At 42.4% G+C, this 13,780-nt stretch overlaps 1 protein-coding gene across 25 annotated transcripts in view; it reads left to right on the plus strand.

Annotated features, from left to right (window-relative positions):
• The window catches only part of BCAS1 (brain enriched myelin associated protein 1), a 180,780-nt gene that overhangs the window by 146,731 nt on the left and 20,269 nt on the right, over positions 1 to 13,780 (plus strand). For 18 of the 25 annotated variants that reach the window (XM_077253177.1, XM_077253187.1, XM_077253188.1 and 15 more), the window contains 3 exons: positions 7,887 to 7,928; positions 12,473 to 12,631; positions 13,522 to 13,563. The exons of 2 other annotated variants lie outside the window; for them this stretch is intronic. In XM_077253177.1, coding sequence (XP_077109292.1) covers positions 7,887 to 7,928; positions 12,473 to 12,631; positions 13,522 to 13,563 — 243 coding nt within the window. The remainder of the gene's footprint in view (positions 1 to 7,886; positions 7,929 to 12,472; positions 12,632 to 13,521; positions 13,564 to 13,780) is intronic. 5 more of the 25 variants (XM_077253185.1, XM_077253197.1, XM_077253193.1 and 2 more) reach the window with 2 other exon arrangements.

Below are 13,780 nucleotides of genomic sequence, written 5' to 3' on the forward strand. Positions count from 1 at the left end.
TTTTTGACACAAAGAAAAAACCGGCTCCTAAGGGAGATGACGATGGACGAATATGTCCCTTTTCCAAGGACTCCTTTATATATTCTCGCATAGCAGTATGTTCAGGCACAGACAGATTAAATAAACGACCCTTTGGGTATTTACTACCCGGAATTAAATCTATAGCACAATCGCACTCACGGTGCGGAGGTAGTGAACCCAGCTTGGGTTCTTCAAAGACGTCACGATAATCAGACAGGAACTCAGGGATTTCAGAGGGAATAGATGATGAAATGGACACCAAAGGTACGTCCCCATGAGTCCCCTTACATCCCCAGCTCAACACAGACATAGCTCTCCAGTCAAGGACTGGGTTGTGAGACTGCAGCCATGGCAATCCCAGCACCAAATCATCATGTAGATTATACAGCACCAGAAAACGAATAGTCTCCTGGTGATCCGGATTAATACACATAGTCACTTGTGTCCAGTATTGTGGTTTATTATTAGCCAATGGGGTGGAGTCAATCCCCTTCAGAGGAATAAGAGTTTCCAAAGGCTCTAAATCATACCCACAACGATTGGCAAAGGACCAATCCATAAGACTCAAAGCGGCGCCAGAGTCGATATAGGCGTCAGTAGTAATAGATGACAAAGAGCAAATCAGGGTCACAGACAAAATAAATTTAGACTGTAAAGTGCCAATGGAAACGGATTTATCAAGCTTTTTAGTACGCTTAGAGCATGCTGATATAACATGAGTAGAATCCCCACAATAGAAACACAACCCATTTTTCCGTCTAAAATTCTGCCGCTCGCTTCTGGACAGAATTCTATCACACTGCATGCTTTCTGGCGTCTTCTCAGTGGACACCGCCAGATGGTGCACTGGTTTGCGCTCCCGCAGACGCCTATCGATCTGAATGGCCATTGTCATGGACTCATTCAGACCCGCAGGCACAGGGAACCCCACCATAACATCCTTAATGGCATCAGAGAGACCCTCTCTGAAAGTAGCCGCCAAGGCACACTCATTCCACTGAGTAAGCACAGACCATTTACGGAATCTTTGGCAGTAAATTTCAGCTTCATCTTGCCCCTGCGATAGGGACATCAAAGTTTTTTCTGCCTGAAGTTCCAAATGAGGTTCCTCATACAGCAAGCCCAAGGCCAAAAAAAACGCATCCACATTGCGCAACGCAGGATCCCCTGGTGCCAATGCAAAAGCCCAGTCTTGAGGGTCGCCCCGGAGCAAGGAAATCACAATCCCAACCTGCTGTGCAGGGTCTCCAGCAGAACGAGATTTCAGGGACAAAAATAGCTTACAATTATTTCTAAAATTCTGAAAGCTAGATCTATTCCCTGAGAAGAATTCCGGCAAAGGAATTCTCGGCTCAGATACCGGAGCATGAATAATAAAATCTTGCAAATTTTGTACTTTCGTGGTGAGATTATTCAAACCTGCAGTTACACTCTGAAGATCCATTATTAACAGGTGAACACAAAGCCATTCAAAGATTATAAGGAGAGAGAAAAAAAAGAAAGACTGCAGCATAGACAGACTGGCAAGTGATCCAATTAAGAGCACAGAGAAAAAAAAAAAAAAAACTCTCAGCAGACTTCTTATTTCTCTCCTTTCTCAGCCAAGGATTTTAACCCTTTAGTGGCCGGTCAAACTGTCATGATCTCCATGGCCAGAGAACTAGCATAAGCCTCTATAGGAACAAGCTCTTGGAAGATGTAACTATACTGACCATGAACTAAACCTACCGCATCATCTAGAAGTAGCCAGGTAGCATGTCCTACTTTTTATCCCTATATGCCCAGCGCCGGCCGGAGAACTAAATAATGCTAGCAGAGGGAAATATAAGACCTGACTCACCTCTAGAGAAATGCCCAAAAAAAAGGAGACAGAGGCCCCCCACATATATTGGCGGTGATTTTAGAAGAAATAACAAACGCAGCAGGAAAATAGTTTTAGCAAATTTGAGGTCCGCTTTCTAGATAGCAGAAGACAGAAAGCATACTTTCATGGTCAGTAGAAAACCCTAACAAAACACATCCAGAAATTACTTTAGGACTCTGGCATTAACTCATAATACCAGAGTGGCAATTCCTGATCAACAAGAGCTTTCCAGACACAGTAACGAAACTGCAGCTGTGAACTGGAACCAAAATACAAAACAAAACATGGACGAATGTCCAACTTATCTAGTAGATGTCTGGGAGCAGGAACAAGCACAGAGAGGCTTCTGATAACATTGTTGACCGGCAAGCATCTAACAGAGAAGCCAGGTTATATAGCGACACCCAGATCTAATCAGAACAGGTGAACAGGGAAGATGATGTCACAAGTTCAATTCCACCAGTAGCCACCGGGGGAGCCCAGAATCCAAATTCACAACACTCTGCTCAGTTTACACCTCAAATCCTAACAACTAACAGGAACTTTGTCACTTTTCCTGATATTAACTCCACCCCCTGTGGGCTAGTCCCAGACATTAGCTGTATCTTACCCTAATGTCACTACCTGTTCTGATATGCCTTACACTATACTATACATTGCTACACAATTCACATTACACGATATATTCAAAGACACATGACCTAGTACACATTACCATACAACACAATGCGATTGGTGTCTTCAGGGGTAGGAAAGCAACAGAACAGTCCACCATCCTTATATCAGTCTCAAAACTTTGGGTCATGACTGTACATGTAGAGACATTTACTGAAAATAATTATGTAAGTAACTAGATGGTGGAACGATTCTAATGCATCGGGTATTCTAGAATATGTATGTAGTTTATTTATGAAGTTTTCAGAATAATGCAATTTATACACAGGATTCGGCCAGCTGGGCAAGACCAATTAGCGAAGCGTTGTTCAAATTCCACGCCAATTCGCGGCCGGACTGCGCCTGTCGCTGATTGGTCACGCCCGGCCGCGAACAATCAGTGAAGCCAGGGCCAGCTCCAGGTTTTTGAGGGCCCCGGGCGAAAGAGTCTCAGTGGGCCCCCTCTTTAACACATACCACAATTCATGATGCACAGATACAGCAGAGAAATGTACCACAGCCAAGTAGCATATAACACAGCCCACATAGCATATAACATAGCCCACGTAGCATATAGCACAGGCCACATAGTATATAGCACAGGCCACGTAGAATATAACACAGCCCACGTAGTATATAACACAGCCACGTAGTATATAGCACAGCCCACATAGCATATAGCACAGCCACCTAGCATATAGCACAGCCACATAGCATATAGCACAGCCACGTAGTATATAGCACAGCCACATAGTGCATAGCATTGCCCACGTAGTATATAGCACAGTCCACGTAGTATGTAGCACAGCCCATGTAGTATATAGCATAGCCCACACAGTATATAGCACAGCCCATGCAATGTATAGCACAGCTCGCGTAGTATATAGCACAGCTCACGCAGTATATAACACAGCCACGTAGTATATTGCCCAGCCACGTAATATATTGCACAGCCCACATAGTATATAGCACAGAGACGCAGTATATAACACAGCTCACACAGTATATAACACAGCCCACGTAGTATATAGCACAGCGATGTAGTATATAGCACAGCCCACGTCATATATAGCACAGAGACGTAGTATATAACACAGCTCACGCAGTATATAACACAGCCCACGCATTATATAGCACAGCCCACGTAGTATATAACACAGCCCACGTAGTATATAGCAATGTGGGCACCATATCCCTGTTAAAAAAAGAATTAAAATAAAAAATAGTTATATACTCACCTTCCATCGGCCCCTGGATCCAGGCGAGGCATTTAGCGATGCTCCTCGCGACGCTTCGGTCCCAAGAATGCTTTGCGGTCTCGCAAGATGATAACGTAGCGGTCTCGCGAGACCACTAAGTCATCATCTCGCGAGACCGCAATGCATGGCCCGGAGCATTGTGAGGAGCAGCGGGAAAGGCGCCGGAAGGTGAGTATATAATGATTTTATATTTTTTTTTAATTATTTTTAGATCTTTTTACTATTGATGCTGCATAGTCATATATAATATATGACCAAGACTAAAAGGTTTTATTAGTCTGCCATGATAAAAAAATCTATGTTCCGTGCTGACATGTTTACTTCACTTGTGCTTTTTGAAGAGCCGTGAAATAATAATCACCTGTGTGGTCATGAGGTGACTGGGCTGTGGGTCAGAACAATAGAACAATCCTTGTATTGTATGTGTTAAGGGATCTCTGTGTGCTGCTCCGTGGACTGATCACATGTGACACTTCTTGCAAAAACAACCCAGATTTTATTGGAGGTGGAGAGAAAAAAAAAAGTTTCTCCATCTTCTCCATGCAGTCAGTCCGGTAAAATCAGACCAATTTTTTTCGCAGACCCATTATCTTGATTGGGCAAGTGTAATCTAATTCTCGGAGGCAAATCATGCATGCTGCAATTTTTCCCCTGATTCGAGAAAAAATGTTGACATGTGCACAGCCCCACAAAATAACATGGGTACGACTGCTGTCTGTCAAAGCCACAGATAGCACTCATCTGATTTATATGGTCTTCTGCAACTTATACTGTACTAGATGGTGGCCCGATTCTAATGCATCGGGTATTCTAGAATATGCATGTCCACGTAGTATATTGCCCAGTCACGTAGTATTTTGCCCAGTCACGTAGTATAATGCTCCATGCATTTATGGCCCCATAGATGCCCCATATAATGCTCCATGCAGTTATGGCCCCATAGATGCCCCATATAATGCTCCATGCAGTTATGGCCCCACAGATGCCCCATATAATGCTCCATGCAGTTATGGCCCCATAGATGCCCCATATAATGCTCCATGCAGTTATGGCCCCATAGATGCTCCATATAATGCTCCATGCAGTTCTTTATGGCCCCATAGACGCTCCATACAGCACTGTGCCACATGTAATGCTGCTGCTGCTGCAATAAAAAAAAAAAAATCACATATTCACCTCTCGTCGCTGCTCCTCAGCGTCCTGTCTCTCCGCACTGACTGTTCAGGCAGAGGGCGGGGCGCACACTAATACGTCATCGCGCCCTCTGACCTGCACAGTCACTGCAAGAGGACGGGAAGACGGAGCGGCGCCCGGCGGATGGAACGCGGACAGGTGAATATGAAATACTCACCTGCTCCTGGCACTCCTGACGCTGTCCCTGCCTGTCCCATGGTACCGCAGCTTCTTCGCGCCTGCGCGAGAAGGACCTGCCATGATGTCACGGTCACATGACCGTGACGTCATGGCAGGTCCTCGCGCAGGCGCGCAGGGCCTGTGATGACGTCGCGGTCACATGACCGTGACATCATGGCAGGTCCTTCTCGCTTAGGCAGAATACAGAGGGTGAGTATAGCAGGTTTTTTGTTTTTTTATTATTTTTAACATTACATTTTTTACTATTGATGCCGCATAGGCAGCGTCAATAGTAAAAAGTTGGGGACACACAGGGTTAATAGCAGCGGTAACGGAGTGCGTTACCCACGGCATAACGCGGTCCGTTACCGCCGACATTAACCCTGTGTGAGCGGTGACCGGAGGGGAGTATGCGGGCGCCGCGCTGACTGCGGGGAGTAAGGAGCGGCCATTTTCTTCCGGACTGTGTGCGTCGCTGATTGGTCGTGGCTGTTTTGCTGCGACCAATCAGCGACTTGGATTTCCATGACAGACAGAGGCCGCGACCAATGAATATCCGTGACAGACAGACAGAAGGACAGACAGAAAGACGGAAGTGACCCTTAGACAATTATATAGTAGATTCCTAGTGTAATCCATGATCTCTGCTCACACTGGTCACAAGTCCTTAAGCAGTATGCGATAAACTGCCCGGGTGTAAACACAGCAGTGGGTAGAAGAGAGGCAGTGTTTTTTATGCAAAGTAAAAGCCACTTTTTATGGCACCAGCAAAAGAAATCAGAAATCTCATCCACATGCTTGTTTTATTCCTAAATTTGAGACCTGCATTATTTTTTAATCTACATCATTTGAATTCTTTCAGCGTTTATGCAGCGTCTTTTCACCCATAGAAAGCAATAAGAAAGTGAATAAAACCCCAAAAAACATTTTTGCAGCTTTTTCAGTGAATAAAACGAACTTTATTAAACATGTATTGTATTATAGACAAAGCACACTTGTAATCTGCACCCAAAAAAGCTGCAAAAAGGGTGAAAACGTAGTGAAAAATGCCGCAAAAAAATGCCACAAAATGGGTATTTTCACTGCAGTGTTTTTACTGCCAACAGAGCAGGTTTTGGTTGCAGACAAAAAGTGGGGGTAAAGTGTGTAAACATAGCCTATATTTTATAGGTAACCAATAAGTTTTTCCTATACAGATCTTCAACAATCGGGATCATACTTCACAGATGATAGTCTGTGGTGACGCACATGATTCACATCTAGTGGGGTCCTGCACATAGATTTTGTGTGTGTTTACTTGTAATGTAACAGTTTTATGATTTTACAAAATAATAAAATGTTGTCCATGACAAACTTAACAGTAAAGGTCCATTTAGGTGTTCAGATTTCTCCCCATAAATGACTGCCATTCGACTATATACAAGATGATCAATGCTCATTCCTGGGGCCTGTTCACAATGGTCAATACACACTACATGGGGTTAGAACTATGTAATAACGATCGTTAATTCAATCTTTCTGTCCCCATACAGTGTGCTTATTGGTTGCGGAACTTTCCCTAATTACATGGATCATGTGTTGTCAAAGAAGATGATTTGATGGCCTGCATGAGCGATCCAACATTGGCTGAGTGGTAGCTTGTGTACTCGAGCTGATAATTGGGAACGAGCCCGTGTAAAATGAAAGTGGTTGTTTAGTCTTCACTCTTCAGGAGCGCACTACTCTCCTGCCTCCTGTCTTCCTGCTTGCTTGGTAGTAGTGCGCTCCTGATGATTGACAGTTTGGTCTTGAGCAGACGTGGACAAAGTGTGGCCTTTTGGCTGAACCAATGTGGCCCACGGACCAGGACTGCTAGAGGGCTTTATGCAGTGGCATCCTGCACCACGCAGCCGTCCTCCGCCTGCCATCTCACCTTCACTGCATCCTTGGGATACTGATACCGGTGAAATCAATGATGGAACAGGAAGCAAACGGCTCCTTCTTCCATCATTGAGCCCGTGCATCTGGGAGAACTGCAGGTGCGATGACATCATTACATCGCGCCATCTGTGCCACAACACACAGTACAGACTGGAGCTAAGGAAGAATCGGGGGAGATGGGTAGTATGTGGGTTCTGGGTATGATTAGAGCACATCACAAGTCTCTGCCTCTGGCTCTACTCCCTGCAATGTCCTACCGTCCTCTGCTTGATGGACAGCTCATTGGGCTGACTACACAGACAGTTAGCTCTCAGGCAAGTAAAAGAAGGTGGTGATGGGCGGAGAATAGAGCAAGAGAGGCAAAGATTTGGGAAGTGCTCTGATCATGATGACCAGAACACTTAAGTTTCATTTGCATATGAACTAAACCAGTGTGTTTTTTTCAGTCAGGGAGAAACAGATTTCATAAGTTAAGTGGTGGATGATATTATTTTTCAAAGCGCAACATGACCATAGAAACAGTTTGGTTTGTGCAGACTCCCTTTAAGAAGTTGAAATAACTCCTTTAACAATTGTCACAAACTCAATGTTTTGATACTTTATTAGAAACTGGATAATTTTGGGAGGGTGGTTCTTCACCTGCATATACACCACTGTGTGATTGTTACTTTTCCCTCAGCTGCAATACCACAATATATCCGATGAAACAAGTGATATTCCAGCCTTCAGACTGATCCAAAATGTTCTTTTATACTTTAACTTTATAGATGTTAAAAATCCATTAACAAATTATCTAACATATAACTTTTTTTTAGTCTTTTAAGGGAGAACCACAAACCAATAAAATCCAGGAGAATGTAAGTTCATTGTATTATACAGGGTAACAATAAGCCATCACATGCAAACTCATCAATAATTATCACCAAGTTCATTGATAAAATTCAGTTATAAAAATTAGATAATCTCATACAAATTCCAATACATATACAGTACAGACCAAGAGTTTGGACACATCACCTCATTTAAAGATTTTTCTGTATTTTCATGACTATGAAAATAGTAAATTCACACTGAAGGCATCAAAACTATGAATTAACACATGTGGAATTATATACTTAACAAAAAAGTGTGAAACAACTGAAATTATGTCTTATATTCGAGGTTCTTCAAAGTAGCCACATTTTGCTTTGATGACTGCTTTGCACACTCTTGGCATTCTCTTCATGAGCTTCAAGAGGTAGTCACCGGGAATGGTTTTCACTTCACAGGTGTGCTCTGTCAGATTTGATAAGTGGGATTTCTTGCCTTATAAATGGGGTTGGGACCATCAGTTTTGTTGAGCAGAAGTCTGGTGGATACACAGCTGATAGTCCTACTGAATAGACTGTTAGAATTTGTATTATGGCAAGAAAAAAGCAGCTAAGTAAAGAAAAACGAGTGGCTATAATTACTTTAAGAAATGAAGGTCCGTCAGTCTGAAAAATTGGGAAAACTTTGAAAGTGTCCCCAAGTGCAGTTGCAAAAACCATCAAGCGCTACAAAGAAACTGGCTCACATGAGGACCGCCCCAGGAGAGGAAGACCAAGAGTCACCTCTGCTTCTGAGGATAAGTTTATCCGAGTCACCAGCCTCAGAAATCGCAGGTTAACAGCAGCTCAGATTAGGAACCAGGTCAATGCCACACAGAGTTCTAGCAGCAGACACATCTCTACAACAACTGTTAAGAGGAGACTTTGTGCAGCAGGCCTTCATGGTAAAATAGCTGCTAGGAAACCACTGCTAAGGACAGGCAGCAAGCAGAAGAGACTTGTTTGGGCTAAAGAACACAAGGAATGGACATTAGACCAGTGGAAATCTGTGCTTTGGTCTGATGAGTCCAAATTTGAGTTCTTTGGTTCCAACCCCCGTGTCTTTGTGTGACGCAGAAAAGGTGAACAGATGGACTCTACATGCCTGTTCCCACCGTGAAGCATGGAGGAGGTGTGATTGTTTGGGGGTGCTTTGCTGGTGACACTGTTGGGGATTTATTAAAAATTGAAGGCATACTGAACCAGCATGGCCACCACAGCATCTTACAGCGGCATGCTATTCCATCCGGTTTGCGTTTAGTTGGACCATCATTTATTTTTCAACAGGACAATGACCCCAAACACACCTCCAGGCTGTGTAAGGGCTATTTGACCAAGAAGGAGAGTGATGGGGTGCTACACCAGATGACCTGGCCTCCACAGTCACCAGACCTGAACCCAATCGAGATGGCTTGGGGTGAGCTGGACCGCAGAGTGAAGGCAAAAGGGCCAACAAGTGCTAAGCATCTCTGGGAACTCCTTCAAGATTGTTGGAAGACCATTCCTGGTGACTACCTCTTGAAGCTCATCAAGAGAATGCCAAGAGTGTGCAAAGCAGTCATCAAAGCAAAAGGTGGCTATTTTGAGAACCTAGAATATAAGACATATTTTCAGTTGTTTCACACATTTTTCTTAAGTATATAATTCCACATGTGTTAATTCATAGTTTTGATGCCTTCAGTGTGAATGTACAATTTTCATAGTCATGAAAACACAGAAAAATCTTTAAATGAGAAGGTGTTTCCAAACTTTTGGTCTGTACTGTATATATATAAGTGTGTATATAATGTATGGTCAAAATGCTCATATATTCCCCAAATTGTATAGCTAGAATTAATATTTCTTCTTATTTATTTTTAATTTCCTATGAGAAACTACAGAGATTTATAGCAATACACAAACAGATATCCTGGTAGAAGATATATTTATAGAGTTGGAAGAGAATTTAAAGACAATCTGTTACCTTGGAAAGCACTATTTAGATGTAGGGATAGTCTGCCGATAAATAGTATTACAATGCTTTCTGGTCACAGTACTGCAGCTAACAGGAGAAAATGAATCTCTTTCTTTCCAGGAGCCACTTTTAGTCATGAAGGTGTGTACAGAGCAGTCACTGTTCATTATATTATGAGCTGCGGTTATAAGCACGCCCCGACACTTTAATAGAGAGTCAGCTCTGCAGCACTTCCTTGTAAAATGAGCTGTAAACGTGCTGGGCATGTCCTTACAGCTGCCGCTCAAAGTATAGTGAGTGGTGCAGTGAGCAATGACTGTAATTGCTCCATGCACCGCCCCTATGACTGAAAGCTGGCACTTCCCTGGAGGAAATAAGTTAATTTTCCCCCTGTAGCCTCATTTTTAGTAAGATCGTTGGGCAGCATTGTAATGCTATTTTCATGTAGATTAACCCTACAACTGCAAGTAAATTGCATTTTCTGAGGTGACAGGTTCCTTTTCAGAAAAAAAGTATTTGAACCTGTCACCCCAAGAAATGATATTTACCTGCACCTATAGTGGTAATCTGCAAGTAAATAGTTTTTAAACCCTGTGTAGCTCAGCTACAGGGAGAAAATTATGTTTTATTCTCTCTGCAGCTGCTTGTTCCCAGTCATTGGGACAGTGCTGCATCCAGTCATTAGGGTGGTGCAGGGAGTGATTACAATCACCAATCATTATACTGTGAGAGCAACTGTTCTACTATATTGGCAGGTAAATAGCATTTCTCAAGGTGACAGGTTTCCTTTAAAGTGAAGAAAGATATTTTCTATTCAATTTATTCAGATTTTCTAATATAACAGTTTGTGAGATCAGTTTCTAGGATTTACATCACATAAATGATGCAACATAGTACAGCTCTGGCAAAAATTAAGAGACCACCACATCAAAACCCTGTCATGGGCAGCCCAATCTCCAGACCTGAACCCCATTGAAAACCTCTGGAATGTAATCAAGAGGATGATGGATAGTCACAAGTAGTGTTGAGCATTCCGATACCGCAAGTATCGGGTATCGGCCGATATTTGCGGTATCGGAATTCCGATACCGAGATCCGATACTTTTGTTGTATCGGGAATCGGTATCGGGATCGATATAATGTGTAAAATAAAGAATTAAAATAAAAAATATTGATATACTCACCTCTCCGACGCAGCCTGCACTTTACCGAGGGAACCGGCAGCCTTCTTTGCTTAAAATGCGCGCGTTTACTGCCTTCCGTGACGTCACGGCTTCTGATTGGTCGCGTGCCGCCCATGTGACCGCGACGCGACCAATCACACAAGCCGTGACGTAATTTTCAGGTCCTGAATGGCTAATTCTAGGCATTCAGGACCTGAAAATTACGTCACGGCTTGTGTGATTGGTCGCGTCGCGGTCACATGGGCGGCACGCGACCAATCAGAAGCCGTGACGTCACGGAAGGCAGTAAACGCGCGCATTTTAAGCAAAGAAGGCTGCCGGTTCCCTCGGTAAGGTGCAGGCTGCGTCCGAGGGTGAGTATATCAATATTTTTTATTTTAATTCTTTATTTTACACATTAATATGGATCCCAGGACCTGAAGGAGAGTTTCCTCTCCTTCAGACCCTGGGAACCATCAGGGATACCGTCCGATACTTGAGTCCCATTGACTTGTATTGGTATCGGGTATCGGTATCGGATTAGATCCGATACTTTGCCGGTATCGGCCGATACTTTCCGATACCGATACTTTCAAGTATCGGACAGTATCGCTCAACACTAGTCACAAGCCATCAAACAAAGAAGAACTGCTTACATTTTTGCTCCAAAAGCAGTGTGAAAGACTGGTGGAAAGCATGCCAAGACGCATGAAAGCTGTGATTAAAAATCATGGTTATTCCACAAAATATTGATTTCTGAACTCTTCCTGAGTTAAAACAGTATTGTTGTTTCTAAATGATTATGAACTTGTTTTCTTTGCATTATTTGAGGTCTGAAAGCACTAGGTTTTTTTTTTTAATTTTGACCATTTCTCCTTTTCAGAAAAAAATACAAAATGTGTTGCTTGGAAATTCAGAGACATGTTGTCAGAAGTTTATAGACTAAAAGAACAATTTACGGTACATTTTACTCAAAAATATACCTATAAAGAGAAAAATCAGACCAACTGAACATTTTGCAGTGGTCTCTTAATTTTTGCCAGATCTGTATATACACTCAATCGAAATATACAGGATGATATCATTATGGAGATATATGACACCCTTCGACTGTTAAAGGGCTGTTCACAAGTCAAATATTTATGTGCACCATTGGGACTCACACCTATGTTAATAACATGGGTCCCACTTGCTTGTCTGTTATTACAAATGTTACACAAGTAAATGAAGAAAGCCACACATTGCAGCGGACACCTCATTTGCTTGTTTTCGTGCAGTGACAGGTGGCCACTTCACCAGATATGATAGGGATTGGGGGACCCTAGTTGTTAGATGCAGCTCCAGCTTACATCTCCTGTATAATATCAGATATTTCTGGCATATTCTAAGGCGAAAACACCCATTTAACCATTACTAACAATACATCCATGTTGTAGGGTTTGGAGGAGCAGCCAGCACTAACCGTGTCGGCAAACACAACCCCAGAGCAGATCTCAGTCCAGGATATTAAACTACCTGACACCAACATCCAACCACAGGAGAATGAGAAACCCGTGGTGGAGCCACCTTCACGCTCAGTTCCTTTCTGGAGAAAGGTTGGAAAAAAAATCTACTGCTTTCTACATGGGTTATATGCTGGCTTCATCTTCCACCCAAAGCTTGGGTTTGCATACTCTGCCCAACTAGGGCAACCTTTACTGCCTTTTCAGCCTTGCCAACCTTGGCAATAACTTCGCTGCACATGCAATGCTAAAGGCTACATCATTCTTTATTTCAAGGAAATGTTCACACTATTTTTTATATATATAATTTAATGTGTCCAAAAATTTCTGCTGATCATTTTGTAATTTATTTATATAGTGATCTGAGACTATATTTTTTGATACAGAACTCTACAATTCCATCTGCAGCCACCTCTAGAGGGAGCTCAAGAGGTTACTGCAGACTGTTTATTGAACGCAGTAATAACACTGTATACAGTAAGCTCCTTAGCTCCCTCTAGTGGTGACTAGTCAGCTGACAATTTTAGGATTAGAAAAATTAAGCTTTGATTAATGTTAAAAGCTTCTGAATATAATAAGGAGGCAGCCACTATTTATGAGAAGGACTGTTTTATCACTAGTCTAGAAGGATTTATTTACTGTAAGGATAGTGACACTGAGAACGAAGTGCCTCAGAAAGCTGTGATGGCTGATTTGATGAAAGATGTTAACAGAGGCCTAGATGACCAAATATTAGAGGTCACTTGCACTAGATTACTCGAGATCGGTGGTTCATCTGATCTGTCATATTCAGAATTGGGAAGGAACTTTTTTTCCTGTAAGATGAAGACCCTTGTCTTTTATCTCTTGAGGGTGAATATTAGAATAATAAATATATTCTTTCAATCTTACTGACTGTGTTACTACCAATCTGTCCAATTTCTTAAGTTGTCTGTCTTCTAACATTCTAACTCTTCAATTAATGTATTAATATTTGTCTCTAGTCTTTTAAAGGAGATCCCCAACCTCGTAAAATTCAAGACAATGTAAGTGAACCCTGTATGATAAGTACACAATTTATCCAGTAATGGGGTAGTAAAAAGCAAAATGACAAAGTATTTACTACTATCCTACTATGACGATTTCTGATTACTATTGATATGTATAGTTGTCTTAGAGTTAGTTAGTTATTGTTTGCCACAAGCACCATTTTTCTCTTATGCCACATTTTGAGCCCACTTGTTAATTTGTGCATCCTATGGC

The sequence above is a fragment of the Ranitomeya variabilis genome, chromosome 4, assembly GCF_051348905.1.
Source record: "Ranitomeya variabilis isolate aRanVar5 chromosome 4, aRanVar5.hap1, whole genome shotgun sequence".
In the NCBI taxonomy this organism is placed as follows: domain Eukaryota; kingdom Metazoa; phylum Chordata; class Amphibia; order Anura; family Dendrobatidae; genus Ranitomeya; species Ranitomeya variabilis.